The sequence below is a fragment of the Clytia hemisphaerica genome, unplaced genomic scaffold, assembly GCF_902728285.1.
Source record: "Clytia hemisphaerica strain Z4C2 unplaced genomic scaffold, Clytia hemisphaerica genome assembly, whole genome shotgun sequence".
Lineage (NCBI taxonomy): Eukaryota > Metazoa > Cnidaria > Hydrozoa > Leptothecata > Clytiidae > Clytia > Clytia hemisphaerica.
This window is the reverse complement of record NW_027103968.1, coordinates 1747777-1762601: the sequence shown is the minus strand read 5'-3', so window position 1 is coordinate 1762601 and position 14825 is coordinate 1747777. Positions and strand designations below refer to the sequence as shown.

At 34.7% G+C, this 14825-nt stretch overlaps 1 protein-coding gene across 1 annotated transcript; it reads right to left on the bottom strand.

The window, feature by feature from the left end:
* Positions 1-7770: 7770 nt before the first annotated feature.
* LOC136810486 (activating transcription factor 3-like) lies at positions 7771-9537 on the bottom strand. Its single transcript, XM_067067053.1, has 4 exons — positions 9369-9537; positions 8769-9050; positions 8540-8653; positions 7771-8279 (listed from the first exon to the last, which is right to left on the bottom strand). The coding sequence occupies exons 2-4, from the start codon at positions 9036-9038 to the stop codon at positions 8118-8120; spliced, it is 546 nt and encodes a 181-aa protein (XP_066923154.1). The 5' UTR covers positions 9039-9050; positions 9369-9537; the 3' UTR covers positions 7771-8117.
* Positions 9538-14825: the final 5288 nt, after the last annotated feature.

The window sequence follows — 14825 nt, the reverse complement described above, 5'->3', positions numbered from 1 at the left end:
CACTGAAAGGGTAAAAAAAAACCGAAGTTTCTCCCTCCAAAGGTCATTATTTCCCAAAAATTGGGAGCAAAATTTCACCCGTCACATTACAAACCTAGCAACCTCCCTGGGGGCTTTAGGAAGATTTAAAGATGAGGGGCTTGCAAACTGATATGTAAACCAAACCTTTTTCTTATCGTACATGTTTTTTATAAGCAAGTGTCTGTCCCTATGTCAGGCTAGCATTATAGAGTCATTGTTTAGGAGCTAAAAGCTGAGCCTGTATATGCTTTATAAACGTTATGCTTATAAAAGAAAAAACATGTAGTGCAGCAAATAATCAGGGAAAGTCGAAAAAAGTGCATTTTCCCAAAAATGTTTTTCCTGGGTTGTAAATCTAAACTTCGCCCTGAGATGGAGAACGTTCGGAGCAAGAACTCAGATTAATTTCGATTATTGTGCACTTCTCCGCATGTCAAAATTGATATACCGTCATCGACATCGTATTACTAGATTAAAAACTTAGGATCAAATTCTTTAAACTTAAAAAGCTTCTACGGCATGATTCTTCTTCAACAAAAGATACACCATAAGAACGCTCAAAAACCCTTCTACACAGAGCCTCGTTTTTTATAAGCAAGTGTCTGTCCCTATGTCAGGCTAGCATTATAGAGTCATTGTTTAGGAGCTAAAAGCTGAGCCTGTATATGCTTTATAAACGTTATGCTTATAAAAGAAAAAACATGTAGTGCAGCAAATAATCAGGGAAAGTCGAAAAAAGTGCATTTTCCCAAAAATGTTTTTCCTGGGTTGTAAATCTAAATGATTTTTGGAGAAATTAATTAGAGGCCTGGTTACTCTGGGTTACTGGTATCTTTGGTTGACTTTTTGGTTCCTCTGGTCCCTGCTTTTGTCTTTGTTACCCCTTAATATTCCAGTGTTTTTTTTTTTATTTTCAGCTAAATTTCTATTTTATTTCTCACTTTACAATTCTACAGTATCAGTGCATCAAAATGTAATGTACATTGTAAAATTATTCTTAAATATCTTCTTAAGTATGGTTCACTTTCATGTTACAGATTTGAAATTAGTTTTTTGGACAGCAATTCTAAGTCATGGTCGTTTTTCATTTTAATCGTGTGTTAGTTTCCAAAGTCTCATCACGACTGTAGCATCGAAAATTACAAGCTTACTTACTCACGATATATATTTCATTCTACCTGTTCCAAATGTAGCGAAAGAGTTCTCAAGTAGTGTATTACTCCTTAAACCTCAATCCTTTGATTTCTCATGCAAGATGTTTACGTCAATATGTGAAAGAGTTTGTTTTGATAACGAAGTACTTTCTCATCGAATCATTTTTTGTGACCGCTATATAACTGATGTTTGTAATATGAGACTATATTTACTGTGTGGGAAAAAGTTACATTTGTATCGCAGAGGCCTTCAAAGGTCAACATCATCGAGAATGAAAACACTTCCTTGAATCCTTGTATCGATAAACACTTAAACCCACTGTCATGTTTACCCTAGTTGAAAATAAAAAAGTCTGGTGATACCCCCACAAAAGGTCGATGTGAAAAACTTTTTCGAAAATAGAAAAATATTTTTTAGGGTTCCTGCGTACAACTGCTGGATTGCAATCTCATTTGATATTTCTTTATTCCAGATGGCTTTTTTTAATTTTTTTTAACTTGGTCAACTCAGAGATGATAATGAAATGTATGAAATGATTTCGACCTTTATGGTCATCAATAAGACTAAATTATGACATTGCAATTAGTTTATCAACAAACATTCCTTACTGTACTATTCAGCAGATAAAATATCTAGAGCTGAGCTGCTCTTTATGCATGCAGCCTCCGCAAAAATTTAGGTGAGTCACTCATTCAAGAAAAAGTTGCATCATTTGGTTGAAAATTTCATACAAAAAGTTCCATAGGAATGAAGTCAAAATGTCGAAAATAGAAAAACTGACTCATTTGATGATGTGATGAGGAAGATGTTCATTGTTTGTCGCGTATTTCTCATTTTTTAATGAGTGATTAACTAAATGACGAAGTTAATGAGTTGCGTTGTCAACGAGTTAAATTTCGTAATCTGTTTAAGATTGTTGCCTCTTCATTCAATAAACTTCACCCTGAGATGGAGAACATTCGGAGCAAGAAATCAGATTAATTTCGATTATTGTGCACTTCTCCACAGGTTAAAATTGATAAACCGTCATCGACATCGTATTACTAGAGTAAAGAATTTAGGACCAAATTCTTCAAACTTAAAAAGGTTCTACGGCATGATTCTTCATCAACAAAAGGTTTACCATAAGAACACTCAAAAACCCTTCTACACAGAGCCTCGTTTACTATTATACTTTATTCTCGCACCTGGGAGCTCAAGGTAAGCGACCGTTTAAATGCACTTTACATCATACTAGAGGAATGTATTTACATACAAATTTTACGTATGATAGAGCACACAAAATCTAGTATGTAAGATTAAGGTTAGGACACAATGTTTTTATAAGCCCTTGGTTGAATCATAGACAGATCATCCTTCGCAGCATGCTCTTCTGTTAAATTAAATGCGAGGGATAATGGTGACCAGACGCTTAAGTGTTTTCGCAGATCCTTTAGTCTAGATCTAGACTGCTAATTTAAAACTTTAAACTAAAATGCTACTAAAATTATTTCAAACTAAAAAGAGAGACGCGCTCTAGAGAGAGAGAGAGGAAGAATTAGTTATAAAAACTCTTTCACTCTCTCTTTTTCAGCTTTGTGGCAGAGTTACCCTTTAGTCTGGAAATCGGGACTACAGATCCTTCTGTTGATAAATATATTGAATTTAAGGTCAGCTCTGTTTTCCTTTAACCATACTAAACGAGTCCATGACAAGGAACATTCGGATCCTAGAGGTATTAAAATCGATATTAAGATGGATAGAAATCGTCTCTCGAAGGTCCAAACTGCCAAAAAATTTTCATTAAAATAATTAATATATATAGGCATACGTGTACATTATAGTATATTTCCTATTTTTCTGACCCTTAATGGGACTGAAATTTGATTTTCTGATTTTTCCGACCCTTAGCGGGACTTTGGAAGTCCAACAAGACGACTTAAAGTCGAAAATTTCGCATAATATTAGAACATCAACGACGAAAACGTGAAACGTGACTCCGGCAGCATTATGGATTTTGAATGAAGCGTTACACAAAATATACACATTGTATTGTACACACAGGTTGTACCCTGTTTTCTTATGAAAAATCTCAATCCATTAAAAACAAAAAGATTCTTTAAAAAATGCGACTAAAAAATTCCTTTTTATAAGCGTAAGATCTTTATATTCAGAATAAATCAGAGAACTGCAATATACAATTTTATAAATTTTAAAGTTTTTTGAAAATGAAGAAGAAAAAATGACACTTGTGATTTCACTTGCGCAAAGTTTATATCAACTTCTTTCTATAAACAGTAGGATTTTTCTAAAATTGAGAAAACGGCTACATTAGTCAGAAAAATCTGTTGTATCTTTCTGATATGAATGATGGTGCACCACCATCAAAATCATTGGGCTTTTCCAGAACAAATTTGAATATTGCAGAATATTGTGGAGGGGGAGGGGGTTTGAGGTTATAAAATTTTTTGGAAATTTAGCCTGTGACTTTTGACCCACAAACAGCAGGTCTAACCTTCAGACAAGCATCAGTTGACCCCATGGAGAATCAAGAGGCCATTAAATAAAGGCAAAAATCAGTTTAGTAGTTGAGCTCCAGCTTCTGAACTAGAAAATGGCAGGGTAAAAACTAGCCAACTTTAAAGAAATAATACTCTTTGAGATTTTCCAAAATCTCAACGCAATAATCCATATTGGGGGGTTTACAATTTATTGCCTCCTTTGAAAATTCTTTTATTGTTTTTATCGTTTTAATAGACCCTTTTAATTAGCCTTTTATTCTAGAATCAACTTTTTGTATGATACATTTTTCAACCTAGAAATTTCATTTTCAACCTGATGATGAGCAGTTAAGACTCGAAAAGCTTTGTTTGAATAAAATCAAATTTTTGTGTTGTTTATTTATTTTGAATCTTGGAGAAAGTGAAAATAATCCATATAAAAATATATTAAGAAAAGCTTAAGGATACAGACTTCGGTCAAGATAGAATATGGGGATTTATTTACCACCACCTGTCACTCAATTCCCACCAGATACAAATTGACAAATTGAGTTAAGGAACGGCGTATTTAAAAATACACGATTTCTCTTTCGATTTTACAGTAAGTGAAAATACAGACCAGATATGCAGCAGTCCCATGCTTCGACCAATCGTCCCAGGACATAACAAACAGTATGCAGCGGATACAAAATCAAAAAAAATGTGACATGTCAAAATAAAAAATCAAACCATGTCTAATTTTGATTGTTCAATTGTTTTACAAGTTTGTTTTGGACACGTGATTTTAATTGTTCTCTTTAATGACACGTGGTTCGCACAATGTTTACATTTTACTACTTTAATGTCCCTTTAAAGAGCAGGCCAATATCTATCATCCCATCGGCCAGGCGATGTCAATCAAACTGTTCGATTACCGAACCATGTGTTTGATTGAGCTGACTGATTGAACTTAAAATCAAACTGCGATAGCTATAATCAAACATCAAACTGAAGATTTTCCGGTAAAGTTCAATTACTGTTCGATCAGGTTCGATAATCGAACACCTATTGTTCGATTTCGTTTGATGAAATTTGATGGTTCGATTACCAAAATTGGTTTGATAGGGTTCGGTTGACTTTACATCATCGCCTGGCATCGGGGAGGAAAAGCTGAAACTTTTTCTTAATCCAAACTCATCGAACAACAATCAAACTTCATCAGATAAAAAACTGTCATCAAACTTACATAATCAAACGAAAAAAGGAAACAAGTATCATACCTGTGCTGTTTGTAGTTTTTTGAAGAAGAGGGTTATTATGTGTTGTTATGTAAAATTAACTCTTTTTGTACTTACTGAGCATTATCAACTATTGGTGCATTCACTAACTACACAAACATAAAATACTTAGTAGTAAACGAATAATAAACCTCTTTAAATACTCTACAAAAGACCAGAAAACATGATAAAATTTATACAGCAGCAGCAAGTTTCAAAAGCATGTGCAATCAAGCAGCCATTAAAAAGTTCTCATGATGAAGATGAATGTTTATAAAGGCTTGGTTACACGTATTTGCACTAGAGTATTTTAATTATCAAGAAAAGCGCTGTTTTTTATCTCTGTGAGTGAGTCCAACTTTAAAATATTGGCCGTAGTACGCCCGCAGTCAAACGCCCACGCCATAATTTGCGCCCAAAATTTTTTCTCGCCACACACACACACACACAGAAAGACTATCGTAATACTTTCGCTATGCGAAATTAAAAAAGGTACCCTTAAGGGCGGCACATACCGTACCTTCCATTTGCCTAAGTACCCCCTCCCCCGGGGCGAGTTGATTACTTCAATTCGCTTGGAAAGTGAATGTATCCTCATTCGAATCAACCCATAACATATGTATTTACCGAATTCGTACTAGTTTCGACCTTAGACATGTGGTGTGGTGGTCGTCGCTTTTGACTCCCGTTTGTTAGGTTCGAGTTCGATTCCCACTGTAGTACTACGGTTCACTAGGGAAATGAACACTTCACCTGGGTCAACCCATGCCATGCAAGGGAAATTGGGTGCCACTACTCTGATACAAGAGTGTGGGTGATATGCAAGACATTGTGATGTTTGGTATCACCCTTCCCGCCCTACGCCTGCGACGAGCTATATGCTCTCCTGAATAGTTCGATGTCATCACTATGCATCGTGGCATCTGTGTCTCAGGTGCACAGAACCAGCGGTGTCTGGGCAGCGCTATGCTTACTTACTTGAAAAAGGAGGAATTCCTACTTCGTAAAAAAAAGGACCCATTCCCAAATTGGGAGGTCTCATATCATCATATTATCAGACAACATCTTATTTACTAATTTAAAAATATTTCCCACAAAGTTGATTTCTTCAGTCATCGAAAAAATTCTTTTGGCAATCCGTCATATTAAATTCCCACCAAAATTTTTTTTTTCAAAAGATAATAAGATATACCTGACACTCGTGTACCTTTTGACACAAAGTCGTTCTAGTGTCAAGGTCTGGCGTCTTTTTCAAAAACTCACGTCCTCCTGTTAGAAATGTCTTATCTGTTCAGCGCTGTGATTTCAATGCGAGAATTAGCTATGGTGTTGGTCATGTAGATGATAAGATATAATCATGTAGATGATACGATATCATCTAAGACTTAATGGGTTTAAAGAGTTTGTGGCCAATTTCAAATAGAAGAATTTTTACTTTTAACTCGGTAAAGGACCCATTTCTTTGATAAACTGAAGAGAACTGTAAGGTTAATAATTTCATGACTTCGTGTAGATTAAATTTAAGAACGGATTCCCTCAATTGTTGATTCATCTTTTACTGCAAAAGTTTTTTATCAGACTATATTACAATTAACCAAGATGACATAAAGATTCTAAGATATTCAAAATCTTATTTGTTTGTTACTCTATTTGAAGGTTAACAAAGAAGTTTGGTGCCCCCGAAGAATTTCTTAGTTAACTACTGTATTGAATTACGAGTAAGTGTTAAGATTGGGCGTAGGGACACCCAATTGATGAAACATATTCGCCATAATGTGGCTGTCATAGTTTACATATTAGGGTACTTAAAGGTTTAACTAAACGTAACTCGTTTAGTGATTTCCCTATATTATCAAAACAAATTCCATTTCATCCCCATAAATGGACAAATTAGTTTACTGAGTTTTGTCGTTTAACGGATACTCTCAGTTTATTATGAGTGATTCTAAATTGTTGAATATTTGTTGTTTGAAACCCTGTTTGTGTTTTTTTTTCAATAGATGATTTCCAAAGGAATTATTACAATTTGCGAAAATTCCCTTTCGAAATATTTTTGAATATCTCCATTTAAGAGCTGTTAAGGCTGTCCTATGTTATTAAATTATTATTTTACCATGATCCTGAGAAAAATTTCCAAATCTTCTTGTATATTAATTTTTTCAAAATCGAGAAATGAAATGGAAATCTTAAACGGGTTCCGTCTTTGGTAAAAGAAAAAAAATTGTAACCTTTTTATCTCGACTTTTGGAAAGAGTCCGAAAATACTTCCAAATAATATGAGCAAAACGCTACGATCATGATAGACGGCCCTAAATATCATTGATCGACGCTAGAGTCCAGGAAAACTTGATGAGATAAATAGGAATTGGATAAATCTAAAGAAACGGAGGTGACAGTGGTTAAAGTTGCGACAGGAAGCGCAATTTTGTGATGGGTTCACTAAGTAATTACGAAACAATTTTTCTTTTGACATGAGCGAGTTTCCTGAGAGGAAACCATTCTCGTACAATCATAGCCGGCCACATAATGTGGTTAAGAAAATCAACAATTAATTTTTTTTCCTCTTTTCATGTCAAAATTGATGCCAAAAGCAAAAAGAAAGGTCACTTTTTCTTACTTTGAAAATAATTCTCAGACTCTTTATCAAAATATTGTGAGACAGTGAAAGATAAACAGTTATTTTTTTCTTGTCGAGGCTTTTAGTTTTACTAAAGCCATTATTATTGATAATTCTTCTGTAGGAGCATATGAAATTCTAAAAGAATTAAATAAAATAAAATCCAAAAGAACTTTTTCAAGAACTTTTTCACCATTGAAAAAACCCTTTTCAATTCTACAAAATTATTAAAAATCTCTTCATTATTTAGGCTCAAAAAGGTTCATTTTTATCACAGTCAATGTAATTTTAGCTACCAGAACTAAAATTCATCTAAAAACTGTACAAAAAATTGTAAAAAAAATACTAGAACAGACTTCAACTTTAAAAATTTTTTATCCATCCCAAGGTTCATAGAAGTAATACTTAATAAAATAATTTATATGATATAAAACAAAAACTAAAACGTATCATCTTATTTACAGTATTTACAATATTTTGGTGTGGAAAATAATGAAGCTATTGTATAAATAACAATGTTGTTGTATCAATTAAAAAATTTCTTTTTTGTGTGTGCGTATAAAATTTGTGCATTTAACTGGACTTAAATCACTTGGACATGACTGCATTCTTAATAACAGCAGTTGGCTTTGGAGTGAGTCGGACGCAATTATGATTTTCCAGTAGTCTTGTTAAATTCTTTTTTTGCCCATCTAATCCTTCAATTTCGGCTGTCAACATATCAATCCTACTTTCTAGATTGTTGCATATCTGAATAAAAAAAAAAGAGATCAAGTTTAAAAGTCAGTCAGAAAGAAAAGACACTTTTTAAAGTATAAAATAAATAAAGGGCCCAGTAAAGGTCGTCTTGTTGTCTGCTTTATAGCAGAAACAAGGACAAAAGGAAAACATTATTGTATCCTAAATACTCATAGTTTTGTAGGTATTTAAGAAGACAGTAAGTACAGAATCACGAAGTAAAAATTAACAAAAAGCCATATACGAATATAAATAAATGTAAGCTCTATTACCTTTTCTAGATTCATTATGCGTTGCTTCCTTTTTTCTCTACATTTTCTGGCAGCTAAACGATTTCGTAATCTTCTCTCTTCCAATGGAATTGAACTTACTGCTGTTGAACTTTCCTGTAAAGATAGAAGAATCATTAGTTCTGAGAATTTGTTGTTATCATTATTTGTATCGATTTCTTTTAGGAAAAATTGATCGATTAAAATTTGATTAGTAGATTGAAAATTTTACCTTTTCATCCATCTTTTCGTCAGATTCACCACTTTCATCACTTTCATTTCCAAGAGTTTCAACATCAATCAATTTGATTGAAGTATCGTCATAATTCAAATTACTGCTCATACTAGAAGTACGTGTCAAATCAAAACTTGTAGTTGAAGAAGTAGTGGTAGTATCTTCAAAAGATGAACTTGATTTCAATTTTGCTCGAAGTGCATTTCGTAAAGCGGATTTTGCGTTCAAAGATTGATCTTCTGAAGTATCCATAAACATTGTTGCCATGATTTGCTTCTCCTGAAAACGATTCAAGGGTTTACTCAAAACGCTGTGTGTCTGGTTGTGGTGGTGTGGATAATGATGTCAGATGTGTCTCAAAACAGCCGAATTTATACTAATATTGTCCTGTATGTTATCACGCTAAATCTTAATCCAATTATTTTCTAATCTCTAAGTCCCACTCACGCTGTTGCACATGGAATTTTACTTCAGCTCAACGTTTTGTGCAAATCACCTTGACGAGCGATTAGAAGACAACAAATGATCAATCGAGAATTACAGCAATGCCTTTTAAAATGTTTTACAAACAATGCAACGTCAATGATAACCTCATACCTTTATTTAATTACATGATTCATGAATTTAAAAACTTTGTAGCTGCATAGAGACAATAGCAATTAATTGATGCCATATTAGGATAATAGCTTTACTTCTCACTTGACAAATGGTTTTTGTCAAAAGAGGAAAAGATGACAATCAAAACAAAACGTCCATCAAAATTTTTTTTTGAAAAAAAATCAAAACAAACCGCTAGACTGACAACGTAAGTACTTTCGTTTTCCTAGTGAATCCAGTCTAGATATTGCGCATGCGCATGCGCATGCAAGGCTCAAAATAACAATTTCAAGTGGGTCGGACAAAATGTCCGATCAGGGTTGCTTTAGCTTGAAAATTATGATTTTTGGGTCGGACATGAAGCCATTTGGGTCGGACATTGTCCGATGTCCGACCGTTATTTCGAGCCCTGGCATGTCAAAAATCGAAAAATTCAAATTTAGGTTCGGGGTTCGGCGCCTGACCCACGTGGGGCGTTTGTAATGGCGATGATGTTGGTGAAACCGGTGGATGATATTACTATCTATAAATTAAATTTGATACACTGTTCAGTTTTATGTTAAGTTTTATCAAGTCAGTACGAAGATGTTCTTAATCTTAGAATGATCAAGTAAAACCAGAAGCAGCCGGCGGAGAGATTTTTTAGAAATATGTGTTCTTATCTTCTAGGAGACCACATGTCATGACCTTCAATTTTTTATACAAATGATGTGTTCTGATTTCTAGGAAACCTTTATCGCACTATTTGTCTCCCTAAACCTATTACTACTTTATGGTCGGATGTGTTTTAAAATCTAGGAAAAAAAATTGCCAAGATATACTTGTAAGATATTTGTTTTTTCCACGAAAAATGTGTTCTGAAACTTTCTCCTAGGGTTACTAACTAGGCAACAAGACCAGGCGTAGTTAATCGATATAATCGATAATCTTGAGTAATCGATAAATAATCGATAAGTAATCGATGGATTAGATATCGATTAACCGATAGAATCGATAGGTAATCGATACTCAAGATTTTTTCAAAGCTCGATTATTTATCGATCAATTTTCTCATCGATTGTTTATCGATTATAGATCGATTATACTTCGATTAAATTAAGTATCGATTAAAAATCGATCGGCTATCGATCACAGCTTTTCATCGATTACATATCGATCAAAAATTTATTAATCATCGATCAAATAGTTAATCGATCAACTATCGATTCGTGATCGATTATTTATCAGATTTTAGGGAGTGGTACTTTAATTGGATTAACTTTCGCCTTCGCGAGATTAAATTGGAAGGTTTTGGGCAAATAGTCTCTTCCCGACGAGATTTATCATCTAATTATACCGCAGAACTTGACGAGTGGGGTCTAATTCGCGAGTTTAGAAAATTTTATTTTCAAAAGTTTCTACGAAAAACAATCTTCAATCGAATACAAGAAAATCGAGTCACTCGTTTCGGGGTGAAGTGGATAGCATTTGACGGGGCGCCATTCGTAACATAAACAAATACTTTCTATATTTTGTGGTGGAGCAATACCATTTTTCAAAAAGTACGTTTTGCCGAAGTTATAATTTCAATTTATACGATTTTCACTAACTAATTATTCATTAGATGGAGCGTCATAAAAATGTAATACCTAAGGGATATCTATTTTGGGTAGTATGTTAAGTATCATTGATAATAAAAGTTTAATTAGTGTGCGCTATGAAAAGTTTGGTTGAGGAGCACGATAGAAAGTGCGATGTAAGAAAATGAAACGGTTATGAAAGGTCTGACTACATTAGCTAAATCAAAGTTTGTTTGTTTTTAAATTTGACGCTTGCGTTTCGTTCCAGAGGAAAATAAAAAGGGAGAAGTAAATAAATGAATAAAAAAGAAGAGCATTAGAGAAACTGGACAACTTACGAAAATATCAAATTTTCATCGAAGCATCGATAGAGTCAACAAACACATGGTCGTTAGTTATATGGTCGTTATTCCGCGGTTACGATAGATAGCATTGAATTTAAAAGCAGAAATATATCATACCCAGCAGGTGCGTATTTCTTTTAACCCCAGAAGAGTCTAGCATACCCACACCCCTGTTTCACATTCACAGGCTAGGTTAGGTTGATAGAAAATTCGCCCAAAAAACCCAGTGTACATATTCCGTTGTTTTGACGTTTAGCGTCCATAGAATACCCGTCTCAAGTATCCACTGGACTTCTACTAATGCCCTATGAAAAGCTAACTTTTTCCAGTTTATTCGCAGTGATACTGGGTGTGATATAGCTGAGCCGATAAAAAGAGTAGAGAAATTAACCTGTTCATCGTATATTTTTGTTTTCCCGTTATTTCAGGTGGTATTGAACAATCTTAGATACCTGAGAGGCGGGAGAAGATTATCAATAACGCTCTGGTTAACTCTAAGATTTGTCGACAAAATGATAAGAGAAAACGTATGATATACCCCTGTATCAGTGACCCGGTCACCGATCCCGACTCGATGGAAACCGGTGAAAAAAATTACAAAGAATGAACTCTAACACATTCCTTCTCAAGCCATTTTCAGAAATTTGACTCTTTTTTTTCATCGAAAGTGACTTTCAAAAGCTCCGGTGGCCTTGGTTCTGCTTTAAGTGCCTACAAATTGTATACCGATCGACGCAGAAATTTAAGGAAGATTCCAAAAATACAAAAACGAAGCAAGCAAAAGTATTTGTATCAAATGTTATGGCCCTATTGGAGAACTGTCGGTATTTTGACACCTCTACTACAACTAGGTCAACCCGGTCAAAATCAAAAAAAAATTATTAATGAATTCTAGGAATAATGCTTAAAAGTGAATTTTTCCGTACTCCAGCGAGAATTAAGAAATTAAAAATACAGACCCGGCGTGTGTGACGTTTTACTTGTTTCATAACTTCTCCGATGGTCGATTTCAAATTTTCACTGAGTTACTGAGACAGGGGTATTATATGGTGGACTCAGTGTGGACTCGCCAGTGTGGACTCGCCATGAACACAAAGACAGGAGACAGTATTAATTCTATATGATATTCAATGCTCAGATGCATAGTATACTCGTAGTTGGCAGCAAACTTTTTAAGCTCTTATTTGGAAAATATGTACTTTTTATTCTTTTCTTAGCGAAAGAAAATACTTTATAACATTGTCTCTCCCAGTGCCCGGTGAGAACTTTCATACCCTTTGGAAAAATGAAGGATAATAAAAAAAAAACGGTAAGGAAAATAGAACATAAAAATGTCTGGGGCATATTTTCTCACCGGGCCGATTATTTATTGCCAATTGTTCCACTAGGAAGGGGCTCCACCGTGTCATACTTGTTTGCCCCTTTTTCGAATTTCCGCTTGCAGAAATATTTGCACCCCTGTCTCAGAGATGATTTAAGCCAGGGGATGCGAGACCTCCGAGAGAATGAACAGCATATGAACGAACGGGAAATTATGTCTTGCTTCATACTGTACCTTGTCTCATTATCAAGCCTTTAGAAATAATCCCTTTCTTCAAAGACATTTCCTAGGAAGGACGAGAGATCGAGGCGTCCATTTCTTTAATAAACGTTCTATCTTATCCTAACATTTGAACATTTATTCCTAGCTACTCTGAACACTAACAAGCCTCTTGGGATAGTGTGGGAGTAATTAAAAATGACATGATGACGGCATTTGATATTTCTTGATTATTCAATAATTAACTCCTTTCCATTTCTCGGTTCCGTATCACTTAACAACGCCTTCAACTTGGGGTGCAAATGGGCGATTCGTGTTTTAACGCGAACAATTTTCCGCCCTAACTTTAGAATGAAAATACGAAGAATAGACATTGCTTTTTGTTTAATGAACCAAAGATTGTATACAACTGGCTTTCGTAGAACACAATGCCAAAGGAATCTTCAATCACGGTCGCTTCATTATTTCTTATTCGGTATTTCGAAAAAGGGTCCGAAAATCAGAAGGTTTTCTTCTTCAATTTCTGAAGAACATGTTCCAAATCTTCGAAGCCATATTTTTCCGATAGCTTGATCGATCAGTGAATGGGATCTGAAAACAGAATGGAAAAAGACATCGTCAGTGAAGTATGAGAGGCGATTAAACAAATTATCCGATTCACCCCGGGTATCCGATTCACCCCGGGTATCCGATTCACCCCGTCCTACGGAAATTAAAAGCAACATTTTTCGCTGATCTCAATTGAGATGTACTTTTGAATTGAATCCAATCTCCTGGTAGCATAGGGCCTAGAAAAGCTACTACACTCATTTTTTTTATAAGCATGCGGTAAATTTCGGCTGAAGCATTCTCAAACCCTCTGATAGGCTGAACAAAAAAAAGTTTAAAAAAAAACAAAGTTATATACCGTTTTATTTAGAGAAGGGGCGTTATTGAATGGTTTGCCTTTTTGGAGGAGCATTATTAATTCAAAAGCGGGTGTTTATTCAAAGTAATACGATCGGTATGAGATTTGGCGAATTCCAGAAATGTTCTTTACTTCATTAAATACCTTATCTTGGCCCTTTTTACCCCGGACCTTATTAGCGTTATTTTTGGGCTCGTTGGTGGAATAAGGGCCGGCGTAAAAAGGGCCGGTAATGTAGTTAATAGTCGGTCACGATCGATATATAATCGATAACGATACGTGATCAAAGATAAGTAAATAACTGATAAGTAATCAATGCATGAACGATAAGTAATCGATGATTGTTAACAATCGATACATGATCGATATGTAATCGATAGGTTGTATGTAGTCGATATGTGATCGATAAGTAATCGATAGTTTGGAAATAATCGATCGCTGATCGATACTCAAGATTTTTTGAAGGTCTGATTACCTATCGATTCTATCGGTTAATCGATATCTAATCCATCGATTACTTATCGATTATTTATCGATTACTCAAGATTATCGATTATATCGATTAACTACGCCTGGACAAGATCACATCAATTGTCGCTCTTGATTATACCCTAGCCTGGATATCCAGGCTGTAAATTATTTCACAGTCTAGTTTTAGATATTTTATGTTCTGATTTACAGCCTGGTCTCCCTAGAGCGATTTGCATTCTCATATGAGAATGCAATCCGCTTGCTTGCGCTCACTTCGCTAAAACCGTAAGGGCCAATCTACACGGTGTTGAGCAATTCTAAAGCAAAAATAGGATAGTCCTCCAGTTGCTAGTGAAGATAGGGCTTTCTGTTACATGAAAACATGAAAAAGAAGAAAGCAGAGGCAAGTTCATTTTTTTTAGAAAACATGGTTGGTCATGATAATGCATGCAAACTTTTTTATGGACTTTGGTGTAATCTTTGGATGTTTCAAATAGTTTTAGATCTTGTAAGACTGCTTTTTATTAATTTCTGTTTTGCTGCCCTGGGTTGGCTAGGAAACATGGGTTTTCACTTTCATTCTCTAGGGAGACCAAGCTCTATAATTTAAGAACTTTGTATGTTGAGGTAAATTTT